The sequence below is a fragment of the Sinocyclocheilus grahami genome, unplaced genomic scaffold, assembly GCF_001515645.1.
Source record: "Sinocyclocheilus grahami isolate Dianchi unplaced genomic scaffold, SAMN03320097.WGS_v1.1 scaffold528.1, whole genome shotgun sequence".
In the NCBI taxonomy this organism is placed as follows: domain Eukaryota; kingdom Metazoa; phylum Chordata; class Actinopteri; order Cypriniformes; family Cyprinidae; genus Sinocyclocheilus; species Sinocyclocheilus grahami.
The window spans coordinates 344,171-360,992 of NW_015505707.1; the positions used below are offsets into that span (position 1 = coordinate 344,171).

At 40.1% G+C, this 16,822-nt stretch overlaps 1 protein-coding gene across 1 annotated transcript; it reads right to left on the reverse strand.

Moving 5' to 3' along the window:
- Window positions 1-6,072: 6,072 nt before the first annotated feature.
- Window positions 6,073-16,414, reverse strand: LOC107555257 (sodium/potassium-transporting ATPase subunit alpha-1-like). Its single transcript, XM_016237999.1, has 22 exons — window positions 16,201-16,414; window positions 12,064-12,183; window positions 11,899-11,958; window positions 11,587-11,790; window positions 11,390-11,503; window positions 11,159-11,293; window positions 10,947-11,064; window positions 10,577-10,845; window positions 10,189-10,497; window positions 9,645-9,779; window positions 9,367-9,565; window positions 9,113-9,288; window positions 8,887-9,023; window positions 8,648-8,798; window positions 8,180-8,348; window positions 7,942-8,096; window positions 7,723-7,846; window positions 7,466-7,611; window positions 7,249-7,379; window positions 7,063-7,164; window positions 6,800-6,891; window positions 6,073-6,310 (listed from the first exon to the last, which is right to left on the reverse strand). Exons 1-22 carry the CDS (start codon window positions 16,210-16,212, stop codon window positions 6,282-6,284), a joined length of 3,087 nt encoding a protein of 1,028 aa, XP_016093485.1. The 5' UTR covers window positions 16,213-16,414; the 3' UTR covers window positions 6,073-6,281.
- Window positions 16,415-16,822: the final 408 nt, after the last annotated feature.

A 16,822-nucleotide genomic window follows, 5' to 3' on the forward strand; every position in this document is an offset into this window, starting at 1 on the left:
ATACAAACTGAAGGGGTGATTCTCAAAGGCACGATCAAAGGCGACGGACATACAAGTAAGCTACAAGAAACAATTTGACAGAACAGTAAACCATCGATTTTTATTATAATATCTTGGGTTAGGGATTTGAGAAAATCCTCAACATTATGTATCAAACTCATAACTCACATGACATTGTTTGTTCTACAAACATGACTGATTCCTAGCAACCACCCAGCAATGCTCAACTGCCTAGCAACATCCTGTCAATCCCTCAAAACATAACAACCACCTTACAACACCCAAGCAACCACCCAAAACAGCCTAGAGTTAACCCTACAATGCCCAACCAGGTAGCACAATCTTAGAAATCATCCAAAACACATTAGCAACCACCTAGCAACATCTTAAGAAAATCACCCATAATATCACCTAGCAACACCATTGCAAACACCCCCAAAAAATCCTCTAAACACACAACAATGCCCAACAACCTAAACCATCCACAGCAGCATAACAACCACCTAGAAACACCCTAGAAACCACCAAGCAATGCCCAACCACCTAGAAACATCCTAGTAACCAACACAAAGCTTTTAACAACTAGCCATCAACACCCTAGCAACCAACAAAAAAATGCCCTAAAAACAACCTAGAATTGCCCAACCACTTAGCAACCATCCAAAACACCCAGGCAACCACCTAGCAATGTCAACTGCCCAGCAACACCCTAGGGACAACCCCAAACCTCAAAACAACTACCTATTAACACCCTAGAAACCACCAAAACAGCCTAGCAATACCAGCCACTTAGAAAATATCCTAGAAACCATCCAAAACTTCATAACAACCACTTAGCAACCATCCAAAGCACCCTAGAAACCACCCAAAACCTTATAACAACCACAAATCAACACCCTAGCAACCACCCCAAACCTCATAACAACTACCTATTAACACCCTAGCAACCACCAGCACCCTAACATCAACCTAACAATGCCAAATCATTTAGAAACATCCTAGCAACCACACACAACATCATAACAACCACTTAGCAACCATCCAAAACACCCTAGCTCCCACCTAGCAATGCCAACTGCCTAGCAACATCCTAGAAACCACCCAAAACCTCATAACAGCCACCAAAACTCCCTTGAACCAACCAAGCAATGCCAGGTAACATAGCAACCAAGGAAAAGAACCTCAAAACCGCCTAGCAATGCCCTACCACCTATCGATATCTACCCATATCACCATAGTAACCGCTTAGCAACCACTTAGAAATACCCTAGCGACCATTTAGAGTATCCTATCTTTCTCCTGTTGTCTTCTCACAGATCCTCCCAGTACAATCATACACAACATAATGGCTTAACGTGATTGTATTGTCCTCTATTCTAACCTAATATTGCTAAAGCTCCACACAAATAACCCAGTTTGCCAGAGCTGAAATGTGGCATCTGGTGGGTATCTCAAGCTCTTAGCATCTGCCTTCTGTTTGTCTGTGAGAAATGAACATCACAGCATATAGCTGCAGGGGACACGTATACCTGCCTACGGCATCGCTCATCTGCCATTATCAGCCAATATTCACATGCAGCCATCCTTCACTGTCTCCCTTTAATTATGTGCGTGCGTTTCAAGTGTTTGTGTGCGGTGTGTTTGTAGGAGCTCTGGCTGTTGTCTCATCACATGCATGCGGCTCATGGATCAGTAAGGCTGGGGATATTTTAATAAAATATCAGTGCCACACATTGCCTCATGTATTATTCATGTGCACTGATACTCTGCTGCAAAATTGTCCCTTAAGCTTTGACAACACCAGAAACTGAGAAGAAAAATAATCACTCCTCTATTCAAACACATTTTAGTGTGCATTTGCATGGTAAATCATTCTCATGTCAACTCTTGATCAATTAACAGAGCCCACATGTCACTTCTCCTTGATTTGCTTTAGATTTATGAATCTGGGGACTGTGTGAAAAAACAGTCACCAGGTGTTTCAGAAAGAAGCAATGATTAAAAAGACAGACAATCATCACAGAGCTTGTGTTTTACATTTTGCTCTAGAGACGCAACTTACTGGGAAGATGTGTTGAGTTTACATTTTTAGTGGTGTTTTTACACCAAAAGCACCCAGAGGAAAAAGTTATTGCTGTGAGGTTGATCTTTCATAAGGCTTAATGAATTTATATTAATTTAAGTGTAAATTATGCCTCAGATGTTTCTCCTAAAATACCTTAGGAGAAAAAATACACACAAATCACATGTTTTCAACTTCAACCTTTTCACATTTGACCAAATATTACAGAGAAAGTGCAGTGTTGATTTCTGGTTCTCTGGGATTATTGCTCACCGGCTCACATACTCACCTTTATTTCAAAGGGTCATGAGTTTAAAACTAGCCTGAAGCAAAGAGTGAAGACTGTCAGACCAAGAAGAGCGATCCTGGCTTAAATAACACCCTGAGCACCCAACTTTTATCACCCACAAAATTTTTTTTGGTGATGAACATGTTTAAGCCTTGCAAAAACCTAGTGAGTTTGTCATCTCACCATAGGCATGGACAGTTAGAAAGCAGATCATACCTACAAACTCCAAAGCGGTGATTTTTTTCTTCTGTCCTGGAATAAAATGTCTTGGAATCAGCACTTTAAATGGTTTGGAAAATTCTGATATTATAAACCACCTTACGTTGCATCACAGAAGTAAACAATTTTATTTGAATGTGTGAGACTTAACTAAAGGAAAGAAAAGCTAGAAGAATAACAAAGTGCAGGTGCAGCAGAACTATTTTCACTACAAACCAGTGCGTTATGATAATGAGTTCAAATAACATGAACGCTTACCATTTTGCAATATCGAGCAGCATAACGGACTGTTCCTGAACAGGTAAAATAATTGGAAGCAAATTACCGGAAGTTACAAATTGCAGCGCCTGCTCTATTACAAAACAACACCAGTGTTTATAGTAACACACTAAACTGTAAATGACCGTAAAAACTCAAATAATGCAGGTTTTTGACAAGCCTTTACTGACTCTTTAAGGGGATGTGCATGATTTAGTCGTTTTGAATGTGCCATAAACCAAACCCAATCCCAGACACTGACACACTCCATTAGGGCTCTTAGCAGAAGTTAGTGGGGAATGTACATTAGCAAATTGACTATGCACGGGACTCCAGGGCTCTTGGTGATTGCACACACACACACGCTCACAAGTTCGCAATGAAATGGCTGATACAATGCTTCCAAGACTCATGGTAAAAAGTCTGCTTTATTGGTTTCATCATAACAGTCTTCATTCCCATACAATCACATTTAGGTTCTGCATATACAATGTTTTAATAAGCTAAAATGATCAACAAGCTCCATTTTTAATGAATTTCATTAGATTTCCGCGTCCAGAATGGTTCAGAATTGATATCATTTGCACATGCATGCCTGTATATAATTGAGGGTGCATCAAACACTAAAGCTGGTGTCTCTGCTTTGAAGAGAGTTTATTTGCGGTCTCTCCTAAATGGTTTTCACTCTCTAACAGACCAAACACATATTGGAGAACAACCTAATTTTTAGACGCATAGTCATGTGAAAGTCATGCAAAAATCATGCAGCAACACAACATGAACGTGGTTTGTACAAACTGAACAAAAATTGGGATTTATTTTTCTCTTTTGTGCCAAATCATTCGCTGCAAATCTCCGCTAACCTCGCCCTGACCTCTCGCTCGAGAACCCTAGAGAATACTTCACTATTATTCTGCCATTGATTGAATGGCAAAATGGGAATGATTCATTAACAGAAAGCACAACTTGGAATTGGAAGGTAAATACGTTAACAACATTACATTGTGTGCAAAAAATTCTGGTCCTTTGAGACAGTTCATATTGACTCAAATTGACTTTGTTTTATTAAAATACCTAGAGTTGTACTTTTCATTTTATCTTATTTTTTATTTTTTTCAAAATATATTGAGGGTGAAATTACAGTGTCTACTGAGAATGGAGTAAGGTTTATGTCATGTAAAAAATGCATCTTACTAATCAAAACTGATTCAAATTTTATTTGTATTTATTTATTTGCCAGTATAGTCATGAGAATGAGGAAAGATGCTTAAATTTAATGCTCATGAAAATAATGCACAATGAATATGATCTATCCTAAAATTAGGACTTTCTTCACGCAAAACATAATTTATTTTGATTTTGGGCTAAACGACCCAGATATTTTCATGCGCTTCAGCCTTTTGGAAGTTGATGAACAACTTTGACTTGAATCAGAGCAAAAGGCACAGTTAATAGTATAAAAACTGTCCTTGTGCCTCAACTCAGACTTTGTACGTTACACAATCAATGGAAAAGTTGAATGAAAAAGGTCAAACGGCTTGTTATAACCCTGCGTCTCAGGAAAAAGCGCAGCCTGATCTGTTCTCAACGGGTGGAACGGATTCTTCAAAACACAGAGAACACATACCACCGAGTTTAATGTCACAGCTTGCATAATTTCACAACAAAAAACAGAACGGAATGAACTGCGAGTTAATTGCGGGTAATTAAACTATCAACCGGCCCCCCCCCCAAAAAAAAACAGATGAAAGAGAAATGCAGTTTCAACAGCCTCATTTGAAAGCTAGAAAATAGCTGTTACTAGCAGTGCATGATCACTCAACAGAACAAGACTGAAATAGATTCAGGCTCATCCAGGCTTGAACTACACAATCCCTCTTCAGTCTCAACCCCACCCGACCGCATTCTCCCAGCATGGCCCCCAGCCAAACTTCCCTGGGAAACAGATACGCACCTCAGGGAGATCAGGCTGTTAACCCGGAGTCATCATCCAAAGGTAAAGCTCACCGAGTCAAAAGCAGAGAGGGAACAAGGGAAGGTAATGCAAGATTTGGAAGACTCCGGATACTTGCTCCAAATTATTTAAGGTAAAGTATTTAAGACTAGCCTACTTGTGCTCAAAAAATTAAAGACGACATAGACCGATAATCGGTTTGACTGATATTTACTTAAATAGTTAATAGCAGGTCAATAAACAACATAATTCCGTGCATCTCCAAAGAATAACACTTAATGACATCTTTACCACACTATGCATTCATCAGAAAACAGCGCAGTCATGTATTACACTTACATAAATGACTCCACTATACAGGACACGTCTTGACTATTAATCCTGCATTAAATTTACGCATGACTATTTAGATTGCTAAAATGTGATTATGACAAGATCTAATTATGATATTTACAATGCATATTGTTTTTATTTTAGTGCATTATTAGATCCATTTAGATGTCGCATCACATGCAAACACTGCTTCGACATATCGGTTATCTGACGTTTTGCTTTTAGTCGTTGCTATCAGTCATTAATAAAATGAAGTACAAATACTGAATTGGTGGATCTCTAAAGACATGATCCCTTTCCCAGCCCTCCCTGATGATTCTGACTCGCAATACTTTGACTGAAACCATGTTGGACGTGTTTTATGCCAGATCTCACTAGCGTGGGTGGAGAGAAGTGGATCTGTGGTGTCCTCCAGGCATGACACCTGGATTACACTTTCCAAACCCACTTAAAACGCACCCACTCTCATTGAGAAGGATATTGCACTGTAAAATGATGCATTTTTGTTATTTTTCAGTAGCGGAGGCTGTTGAAACGGACCGGAGGTTGGCAAGAATTTTTCTTTCCCGCCATTTTTAACACTCGTGCACAGATTTACAGTTTCCCTTATAAGTAATAAAAAAAGTAATAAAAAAAATTATTATAATAATTTACCATGGTAACCACACCATAATGTTTCGCCAGACATCAGTTACTATGGTTCATGTTATTATTGGTTATTCTGAAATGTCTTACATTGCTTTAATGACATTCCATACATTTTTTGCTTTTACAGAATTGACAAAAGCAGCAACAAAGGCATTTTGGTTCATACTATGGCTACCATGGTACATTTTTATAAGGTTTACAAAAGGTAAAGCACCAGACAAACAGGAGCATGCACTCAAGCTACGAGCACTTTCCAAATTAAAACAAACAAACTTATGAATAAATGAAAAGCAAGGAATGACACAAATGTGGGACCTGACTGCAAGTTTATTTTTATATTACACTTTTAAAAACATGTATAAAATTGGTCCGGCTTCAGAAACAAGGCACGCAATGTCTTGGTTCACGATCTCAGTGTTTGTATCAAGCATTCCCTATATAAAAACATCCAAATTAGGTTAAAATTCCGAGCAGCGAGACAACCATGCAAATAAACTTGTGATGCAGACTTGGATGCTTTAATAGTAGGTCTCCCTCTCCACCCAACCTATGACAAAAATATAAAATTCAAATTAGCTCAGCAGGAGGTTTGCATGCATTGTACATGATCTGTATGCTCTGTTCTTAAAAAGCCATCAACTTCAAAAAATTACAGTGAAAAAAAAAAAAACTAGTGAGCCGTTTATCTAAGCAGCATTTAAATTCAAACACTGTCTTCTATCACATGTTATTCATTGAGAGGCAATCCCAGAATGCATTGCAATGTGGACAAAAAAAATCTATCCAAGATGGCAGATACACTTAAAAGAAATCTTAAAATTACTACATACTTTTCAAAATGTAAAAATACAAACTAGACAATGGTTAATTTGAAATATAATTGACTATTTTAGTCAATATGTATATGTTGTTACCCATGTAGTCACCCATGTAGTCAAGTCAGCTTACTAGGTTTGAAACACAATATTTACCAAATTATGCGAATAAAAATGATATCCGCTGTTATGAGGGATGGTGCAATTAAATATCATCTTACCTCCTGGGCTGCGTCGAATGATAAGTTTTCGGATTTCATCATAAATAAAGATGAGGAGTGAGTAGGGGAAGGCGCAGAACCACCAGTTTGGTCTGGAAAAAAAATTGTACCAAAATTAAAAATCACACCTGTTATATGTATTACATTAGCAATCAATTTTCCCAATAAACTCTCCTAACAAAATACATTTCCCCTAAAAATTCATTAAACAATAAGCATCAATCACATTCAGATTTTTCTTTCCATAAACAGTGAAGCCTTACTTCAGTGGGTACATTCTGAGGGCAACATCCATGCCTGGGCAGTAGGACAGGAAAGCTGCAAGAGCTGTTTCTTCAAACAGTCCAAAGATGAGAATCTTATTCCTGTAAAGAACAGCAAACATGCAAGACTTCACATCCCTGTTTTGAGCCATTTGGATCTGGACGATTTATTGGCTGTTTACTTACTTCATTCCTTGCTGGAAGACGGAGTTTCTTCTGGTCTTACAGATGATCAAATCGGCCCACTGTACAATTACAATACTGGTGAAGAAGGCCGTGTGGCATGTGAACTCCACAATCTTCCTCTGCTCGTACGTCTGAGATGGTCAAGAACACAACTTTCAGATAAGGTGGTGGAAAAATGTAACAATTATATGCCCACTGGATTTTCGAAAACACTCACCCATTGTTGGCCATAACTGTCTTCCAGGTCATTGACATATCTGTCATCCCAAAACACTCGAATGCCCAGCAACGTCGACGGCAGGAAGCCATTTTCAGCCAAGATGACAAAATATGCGAAGAACCCAGCCAGAGCTTGAATCATACCTGTGGAGAAAGAAAAAGCAAGGAGATTCAATCATCCAACTCTGTGCAACTGGTGGTAAAGAAAATAGCCATGCAGAATTATGACAGTTTATGCTGTTAAGCAACTCTTACCTATCTGACCATAGGCTATGCTAATCAGCCTCTCGTTCACAAGTTTGTCCGTCTTAGGGTTTCTGGGTTGACGCTTCATGATGTCACTCTCAGCGGCTTCATAGGCCAATGAGATTGCAGGAACCTTGAAGACAAGAGCACAATAACGTTTATTAAAGACCATGATCCACTGAAAAAAAAAAATCAGGTGATTAATTATTGTTCAAGTGCATTGCTTACCATGTCAGTACCCAGGTCAATGCAAAGAATGGTGACGGTACCCAAAGGAAGAGGGATGTTGGCAATGATAAAGAGGAGGAAGGGGGTGATCTCAGGGATGTTGCTGGTCAGTGTGTAGGCAATAGACTTCTTCAAGTTGTCAAAGATCAGACGGCCTAAAGTAGAAGACATGTTTGAGGACCAAGTCCCAAAGTAACCTTCAGAATTTTTCAGTCAAGTAAGTTCTCAAAAAAAATACCTTCTTCTACTCCAGTGACAATTGAGGCAAAGTTGTCGTCCAGAAGAATCATGTCAGCAGCCTGTTTGGAAACGTCAGATCCAGCGATACCCATAGCCACACCAATGTCAGCCTTCTTCAGAGCAGGAGAATCATTGACACCATCACCGGTTACAGCTACAATGGCACCCTGTGGACAAACACAAATGAATGTAACATCGTGTTGTGACACATCTAAGTTCTTGTCCTAACCAGCTACGAACGCAACAAGCTATTTTGTCAACCACTTGGTTTCTACTGCTATGTCATGTCATGCTGGGTAGCTGTGTCTGCACTCAAAGCCCAATGATCCAAAATCTTCCTTCTCGTAGCTTTATATGTTGCTCTAAACTTCTCTCCCTGCACCAGCCAAGTAAAGTACTTAACTCTTATCTTATCAAAATGACCTGGTGAAGTTTTGATTGATCGGAGATCGTAAAGACGACTAACCTGTCTTTGGCAGCCTTCAACGATAATCAGCTTCTGTTGAGGAGACGTTCTGGCAAACACAATTTCTGTGTGGTATTTCAAGATGTCATCTAATTGCTCTGGGGTCAGATCCTTCAGGTCACCACCATGGATCACACAAGCCTTGGCATCCCTTTAAAATGAAATTAAATGAAATGAAACACTAGATGCAATAAATATCCAGCCGGAAACATCCAAATTGAGGAAGAGGAATCCATTACCTTGGATTGACCTCATTAATAGGAATATTCAAGCGGGCAGCAATGTCTTCAACAGTCTCGTTGCCCTCAGAGATGATTCCCACTCCCTTAGCAATGGCTTTGGCTGTGATTGGATGATCACCAGTAACCATGATAACCTAGAAGAGAGATTTTGAATTAGCAATTAGGACGCCTCTGGTTGTTTCTTCAAAACCACAAGCAGTTATTAGGAATGACTATGGCGTACCTTGATTCCAGCGCTCCTACATTTGCCCACGGCATCTGGTACAGCAGCACGAGGAGGATCGATCATGGACATAAGGCCAACGAAGCACAAGTTCTCAGTGGGAAAGTTCACCTCCTCTGTATCAAACTGGAAGTCCTCAGGGAACTGCTCATCAGGAAGGTTGAAGTGGCAGAATCCTGTGGAAAAACATGTTGATGGAAAGTGCAGAATGGAAACGCATGGTTTCAAAATACAATTTAAAACCACAAGATTACCCAGTACTCTTTCTCCAAGGCCCCCAAGTTCCAAGTAGGCATTCTGGAAGGCATCCTTCAATTCATCATCAAGCGGCTGCTCTTTTCCTTGGATCAAAATAGAGCTGCACCTGTCCAGGATCCTTTCAGGAGCACCTTTCATTACTAGCAGGTGAGTGGACTCCGTTGTATTGCTATTGGGGTTCTTATGGATGGAGAGCTAAAATGGTCCATAAACAGAAGATATTAGACATCTGAAATTCATCCAAAGAGTTGGCCAAAGCAGGATATGGTTTTACCTGGTATTTGTTGGTGGAGTTGAATGGGATCTCGCTAATCTTGTTGTATTTTGCTCTCATCTCTTTCACCGATCCACAGCAGAGCTCAATACACTTCAGCAGGGCAGATTCGGAGGCGTCACCAGCCACGTCTCTCTGTGAAAGGAAACAGGAAAGCATGAAAACAAGGAATGGTCTAGAAAAAAACGAGGACTAACAAACACGGTTGCATTTTAAAACAGACGGCTTAGATGTTCCAGGAAATGCAAGGTAATTTGAGGTAACGGTCCAACAAATTAGTCCCATTACAAAACAAGTCAGAGTGGGCAGAAACTGGAAGGTGTTTACAGGGAAACACTGTGTACCAGTCAGAGGCTCTAGTGAACTCAAGGGACTCAAAGAATCCCCAGAGGCAAACAGCCGAACTAAGCACAAGCAGACAAACATTGCGAGCATGTAGTAAACAACTCTCAGATGGCATCAGCAACATGCAAAAACTACTTTGTCAAACTTTGCAAGAGCTGGTAAATCTTTTGACAGACTTTCACAATGCACCAATACAGACCTTAAGAATTGGGAGGTTTTCTTGATCTGCAAGGAAGACGGCACGGTTGCAGAGACCGGCGACACGTGCGAGGGCGGCCCAAGTAGCAGAGCTCCTGTCAAAGGAGGTTCCACTCTGGTTCTCTGTGGTGTCTGCTTCGTGAATCTGGTTGTCAAACCACATGTGAGCAACGGTCATTCGGTTCTGGGTCAAAGTACCAGTCTTGTCAGAGCAGATGGTGGAGGTTGAGCCAAGAGTTTCCACGGCTTCGAGATTCTTCACCAGGCAGTTCTTCTTCGCCATACGTTTGGCAGTCAGAGTCAAACACACCTTGAAAATACAAGAATGAGGTTTATCTCTCTTTGAGATTACAATTATTCCAAATTGTAGCAATTATTTTGACACTTACTGTTACGGTAGCCAGGAGACCTTCTGGCACATTAGCTACAATGATACCAATGAGGAAGATGACAGCTTCCAACCAAGAGTAGCCAAGGATCAGGGAGAGGATGAAGAAGGAGACACCCAGGAATACGGCTACACCAGTGATGATGTGGATAAAGTGCTCAATCTCAATTGAGATGGGAGTGCGACCAACTTCAAGACCAGAAGCGAGAGTGGCAATACGACCCATAACAGTGCGGTCACCAGTGTTGATGACGACACCCCTGGCAGTTCCTGTAGGCAAAATAAAAGTCAATGAAAATGTCTACTTTCAATTGTAGAAAACAGTAAAAAAATGAAAATTTTACTTCCAAAACGACTTCTAGTTTTCATACCTTCAACACAGTTGGTAGAGAAAAACGCAATGTTCCTGGTCTCCAGTGGGTTTTCATTGGAGAAGTCAGGAGTACGAGTCTGGGGCTCAGATTCTCCAGTGAGGGAGGAGTTGTCCACCTAGAGAGGACAAGATCATTAATAAATCCTTGTAGACTTGAAACGTGCCATTGGAGAAGACATTTCACCATGACTTATGGCAATGGTATTTCACCTTGCATCCATGAGCAGAAATGATACGCAGATCAGCAGGAATTCTATCGCCACCTTTGACTTCCACAAGATCTCCAACCACAACTTCTTCAGCATTGATATTATTCTTCTCACCATCACGGATAACCAAGGCTTGCTATGTGACAAAGTGGAAATTCACTTAACATCACTGAGGAAAAGAGAAAGATCCTGAGATAGATATATATATATATTAAAGAATTATCATCAGTACCTGAGGAACAAGGTTCTTGAAAGAGTCCATGATCTTGGAGCTCTTGGCCTCTTGATAGTACGAGAAACATCCAGTGATCATCACAACAGCAGAGAGTACGATACCCAGATACAACTGCACAAGACAATGAAGGAGAGGTTAGGGATACTGCTAAAACAACAATGTGATCTTAAACACAAACAGGGTTTTCTCCTTACGTTATCATTGGCAGGTTCCTCCTCGGAGACCGCCTGGATGCCGTAGGCAAGAAAACAAAGGATGGCTCCAATCCACAGGAGAGTTGAGAATCCTCCAAAGAGCTGCTTGCAGAACTTGACCCATTCTGGGGTGGTTGGAGGTGGAGTCAAAGCGTTGGGTCCATCACGCGCCAAGATCTCCTTAGCACGAGTGCCTGACAATCCCTGGAGAAAGTGATGGGTTAGATAATGAAGATCCAAACTGAGAGCTTTATGCCATTATACTTCTGTCAACAGTCTTCCATTTCAAATTCGATACAGAAGCAGACTTACCCTAGTTAAATCAGTGCTGTATTTCCTGGTGAGGTCATCCAGGGACAGTTTGTGATCATCCTACAATAGCGCAAAAATGAACATTGTACATCTCATCAAAGATCACTACAATCATTGTGTGATTTGTTTTGCCAATAGGTGTTTTAAAGAACTAAACTGACTCACCAAGTCCACCTCTTTTTTGAGTTCATCCATGTCTTTATCCTTCTCTTTCTTGCCCTTGGGCTTTGACTTCTTGCCCCCCTGCTCTGAGGTGGCTGCCAGCTCATATTGTTCTCGTCCTTCCTGTGGTGGAGCAAGCATAGAACAACCATTAAATCTCTTGTGCATGGTCTAACAATAGCATTTTTTTAAGGAACGCAAACTGCCTACATTTATTGATGGGTGTAAGTTTTAAAAGACTTGTAATGTAAATGCACAAAAAAAGTGCTATTACCCAACTTATGAGTGTAAAAGAAGTGCATAAAAGCATAAAATATTAGCAAGAGGTAACAGAGTGCAGATTGCTTGATCCCAATGGATAACGTGTAGTAATTAACATTTAACTTGAAAAGCAATTAACCAAGTAACCTCTACTTACTGTTAATAAGCAACAGTTCTTATCACAACTGAATTCTGTGAATACAATAGGTGACTCATTGCCTCACAAGCACGGGAGCTGTTACATGAATCACTTAAGTATAGAGCATTTGATTGCTATTTTGCATTTAAAATCTGATCGTCATTTTAAGTCAGTGAAGCAAACAACAGGCTCTTTGTTTGAAAAATGTGTCAATTTATCAAATTTGCAATTATATATTTTTTGGTATAATTTACTGAAAAGAGAAAAGCACCATAGCACAACATACAAAAGCATACAAAAAGTTAAAGAAGCCTACATAGTTTCAGAAAATATCTAACAACTCTGTTCTTGAGACATCATTAACAGTCAATTAACATAAAATGACAGATTATATCATTTTGGTCTGACATTTGTTGCTACTGAAAACAACTATTTAAAAAAAAAAAAAAAAAGTTTCCATCAGCTTTCATAATTTCAGATCATCTTACAAAGACACAAGATATTTATCTCTGCATCAAATTTATATTTTTTTGCAGGTCAATCCATGCCCTGGTATAAATCTACAAGCAACAGATGATGAAAGTGGCCAGAAACAAAAAACTTGAACACCTGTAGTGCCCGACTGAATATGACAGCTTACTTCAGAGCTCTTTCACGTCTACGTATGCTGGTTTACTCAAACGCTTAGTCATCACATCTAATATGCATATGAGCACTTTTCACATCTTGCACATGTGTGTGGAAAATGTCACAAGGTTGAGCCAGAGGGTGAAAAATAAATCAACCATGGCAGAACCTGCACATAAATATTCATATTTGTGAGAGAATAATCTATCCGGACTTTATCAAATGAATAAAAATACTATACTTCCAAGTTTTTTTATCTTGCACGTGAGCCAAAGTCAGTTTGCTCAAGCATATCAGTGCTCTCATACTGGGACTTTGCCCTGTTGCCATTGGAAACAGAGCCACACCTCTAGACCCGTGAATGGGTTAAGTCACGTGTCAGGCCCAACTCTCTTTGTTTCAGAAGTGGCGAATGAACAGGGGAGGGTGAAAAGAAAACATGGTGTACAAACTCCTCCACACCAGTCACAGGGCAACTGCTAAAGCTACAGCTTTTCATAAGCTCCCTGTGGCTTAAGAGCATGGACAAATGAACAAAAACGTGCAGTGGGGTCGAAATGTGAAATTACTTCAGCATAAAAATTGGGGTGAAAAGGTGGATTATAAAAAAAAAAAAACACGGTGTTCTTAGAATGTCTTATTATACATTCATGAACAAAACCCGACAATCATGTTCTCCAGCATGATTTGAGCTGTTCCAAAGAGCATCTTGAGTTCCAATGGAAGACGACAATCTGACCACCTGTTCAGAGTCACATGATCAATGACACTTATTTACTTACATTTAACTAGTCACCTAGAGATATTAATATTTTCAAAATCCTCAAAGTGATAGAGGTTCAATGTGGTCTGAGACTTTTGGAACCGATTGCATTTCTAAAATGTCAAAATAAACATCCATGCATTTTGGAAAGCAATTTCTTTCTCACTTGTTGGTGGAAAAGCAACAATCGCCTGGAGGTAAATGTATGTTACTATCTCATAGTTCACGGCACCAAAAAAGGCAAGGAGCCCAGAGACAGCCGTTGGGGTCGGTGAGGAGGGGTGGTCAGTCTCTGTCAGATGAGACTGTCAATGACAAAAGGTTTCACTAACGCATAGTGACTGATGAATGGAAAGAATGTTAAACCCTTCAGAGATGAAGTGACAGTCTTAGCTTATATACACCCTCGGGGGAGCGAGAACACAGCTGTGGTCAACACCTGATGCCGGTCCTAAAGCACAAAACATACTAACATTTTTGTATGAAATAATAGTTTGCCCTTAAGTTTTTGCAAACATTAATGTAAATATTTTCCGATTTCTACTCCCTTTCTAAGTCTATGGTGGCTACAGCACTGGGTAATAATACCATGGTAAACTGCATCATTTATATGCCATGTATATGAATAGTGTAACATAGCATTGGATTGTAGTACTATATATGCCATTATGGTAACTCCAATGTAGAAACTCAGTATTAAACTAGCAAATATATAATTTAATTCTTATTTCAATATGACCCCAAAAAAATTCTACACTGAAATGCTGTTATTTCGTATCAGTCTCTTGCACACAACAGCAAGCCTATGTCTGTAGAGGCGAGACACCTGCCCCATTGCGGTGGGATTTGATGGGGCTGGAGGCGTAGCTCAATGCACCAAACCCAGACGAAACATGCGAATGGCTGTTTGCTCCCCATCACATGGAAAACCCTGGGACTGAATGCATAATTTACATTTACACTAGTGCTCAGAGCCTCACATTAGGGAGTGGTATTCAGCTCTTACGCAATGCCACTGCATGCTGCAATCATAGAGTTAATGAACCCTACAGGAAGCAAATCATAAGATTATGACTTGAATGTGAAAGCAGAAACGAAAGGCGGCGGAATTTTATTGAAAAGCTAAGCATATCATGCAGCTAATGAGATATTTTACAGTTCCAGAATGTAAATTAATTACGATTAATGCATAATTCTGCACTGCGAGACACACAGACGTGTTTTCACAGCAGGTAAAGACTGTCTCCGACAGTGCCCTCGTTTATTTTAAGTCAAGCCTTTACTCAACTAACTCAGCCTGCTGCACTTAAAGATAACGATGACAAACAGACGCGATGATAACTAGTCCTCAAACCCGAGGCAACTTTATCATGTCAGACTACACCCTAAAATTAAACATGGTTCACCGTACAGCGAAAAACATAACATGAACCACATCACACTGCGTGAAAACGCCATGATATGTCAAAGCTTGAACTATACGATTACACATGAAATGGTTAACCACGGGTGTTGTTTGTTTAGAGGTTTCAAACAGTTAAACTACACAGACACATCTCGTAGTTTTAAATGAGATAGCCTAGTTTAACGAGTTAACTTTTTATTTTGGGAATTCTGATGCCAAGTTAAAGCGTTTAGAGTTTAAAAATAATACCTAAATACCTCGTTCAATGTTTTAAACGGGATATCTAGCCTCTGTGGTGTAATGGATGCATGTCGAGATGGGTTGAACAGCGTATCCAGGAATGAACGCGTTTTACGCGGTAAAATAGTGACACAATGTATCTCGAGGTTTCGTCACACTCAGAAACACGTTGTCGAGCCAACTAGAAATGTTCTGTCGTAACAGTTAAAGAGCTTGGAGATTTATCTAAGAGCTGTTACACACCAGAGGAACACCGAGCTCTTCTCTTGTTACAAACATGATTCCTTCAGTGTTACAATGTAAAAGTCACGAGACCGACTGTACTTGCTTCGACAAACAGGCCATGCAACATCGCGGCCACAGAGGAGGAAGTCGTCTGCTACATTCCTGAAATCTTTGTAGCGAACCAAGAACGTCTTAAAATGGAGTTTGAGTCTCTTTTAAAGCCTCAGACTTCAAACCTGTTGCGCCATCCGAGAATACAAACTTTGTTTATGGGTTGGATGCGCATTTCATTCATTTAAACTAACTAATTTGAATATTAAAACTGCGGAAGTCTCATACTCCGGGAAGCCATTTGGAAACAACTATTTACCAAACCATTATTTCCAGTAACTTTAAAACCACCTGTTTAAGCGCAGAAACAATGCTGCACATTCCTAGACAGCCTTTAAGAATGAAACGACAAACACGTTCAACACTTACTCCTCGTCCCATTTTGCTTCTTCTGATTAAAAAAAGACCACCTGGGTTTCCAAAAAAAAAAATCCAAGCTTTCTTTTAAAACAACAAATTAAAAGTCCCCAGTCCCGTTTCCTCTTTTTTGGGGCTTTTTCCCTTGGTCACCGTTGAACGCGTCGTTCCAGTCGGACACGCATCCAAGCCGCGTTACAGTGTGAACACTCGAAGCTTATATATACATCGTGGGGTTTTCACTGTGACGTCTGCCTGGATTGTCATGGTAACGCGGAGGAAAGGGGCGTGGTCTGCAGGGAAGACAAGAGCGGGGCTTTGGGGGGGGGGGGGGATTGTGACAGACTTTCACCTCTGAACTTTGGTCGTGTTAAATAATGCATCGCTTTTCTATATCAGTGCCGATTCCCTTTTTTTGTTTGAGCTTATCTTTGTGAATTGCTGGTTAAGACACTCTTTAAAGTCAATACCCTGTTAGAAAATCCGGTTTAAGCTCGTATATCCGTGTTTTAGAATGTGGTTTCTAGCTGGTTCCGAAAACCAGACCAGCAGTAAACCAGCTGGAGGTGGTCCAGTTCAGAGCTGGTTTATGAGCGTTATAACCATCTTTGAGCATCTAGAAACTATTTAAAAT

What these genes read in the sequence shown, in the direction of transcription:
- LOC107555257 (XM_016237999.1), bottom strand. An exon ending in GTCTCCTGGCTACCGTAACA is followed by an intron (nt 10,498 to 10,576) that starts GTAAGTGTCAAA and finishes TGTATTTTCAAG; the next exon opens with GTGTGTTTGACTCTGACTGC. An exon ending in CTCAGAATGTACCCACTGAA is followed by an intron (nt 6,892 to 7,062) that starts GTAAGGCTTCAC and finishes TTTTTTTTCCAG; the next exon opens with ACCAAACTGGTGGTTCTGCG.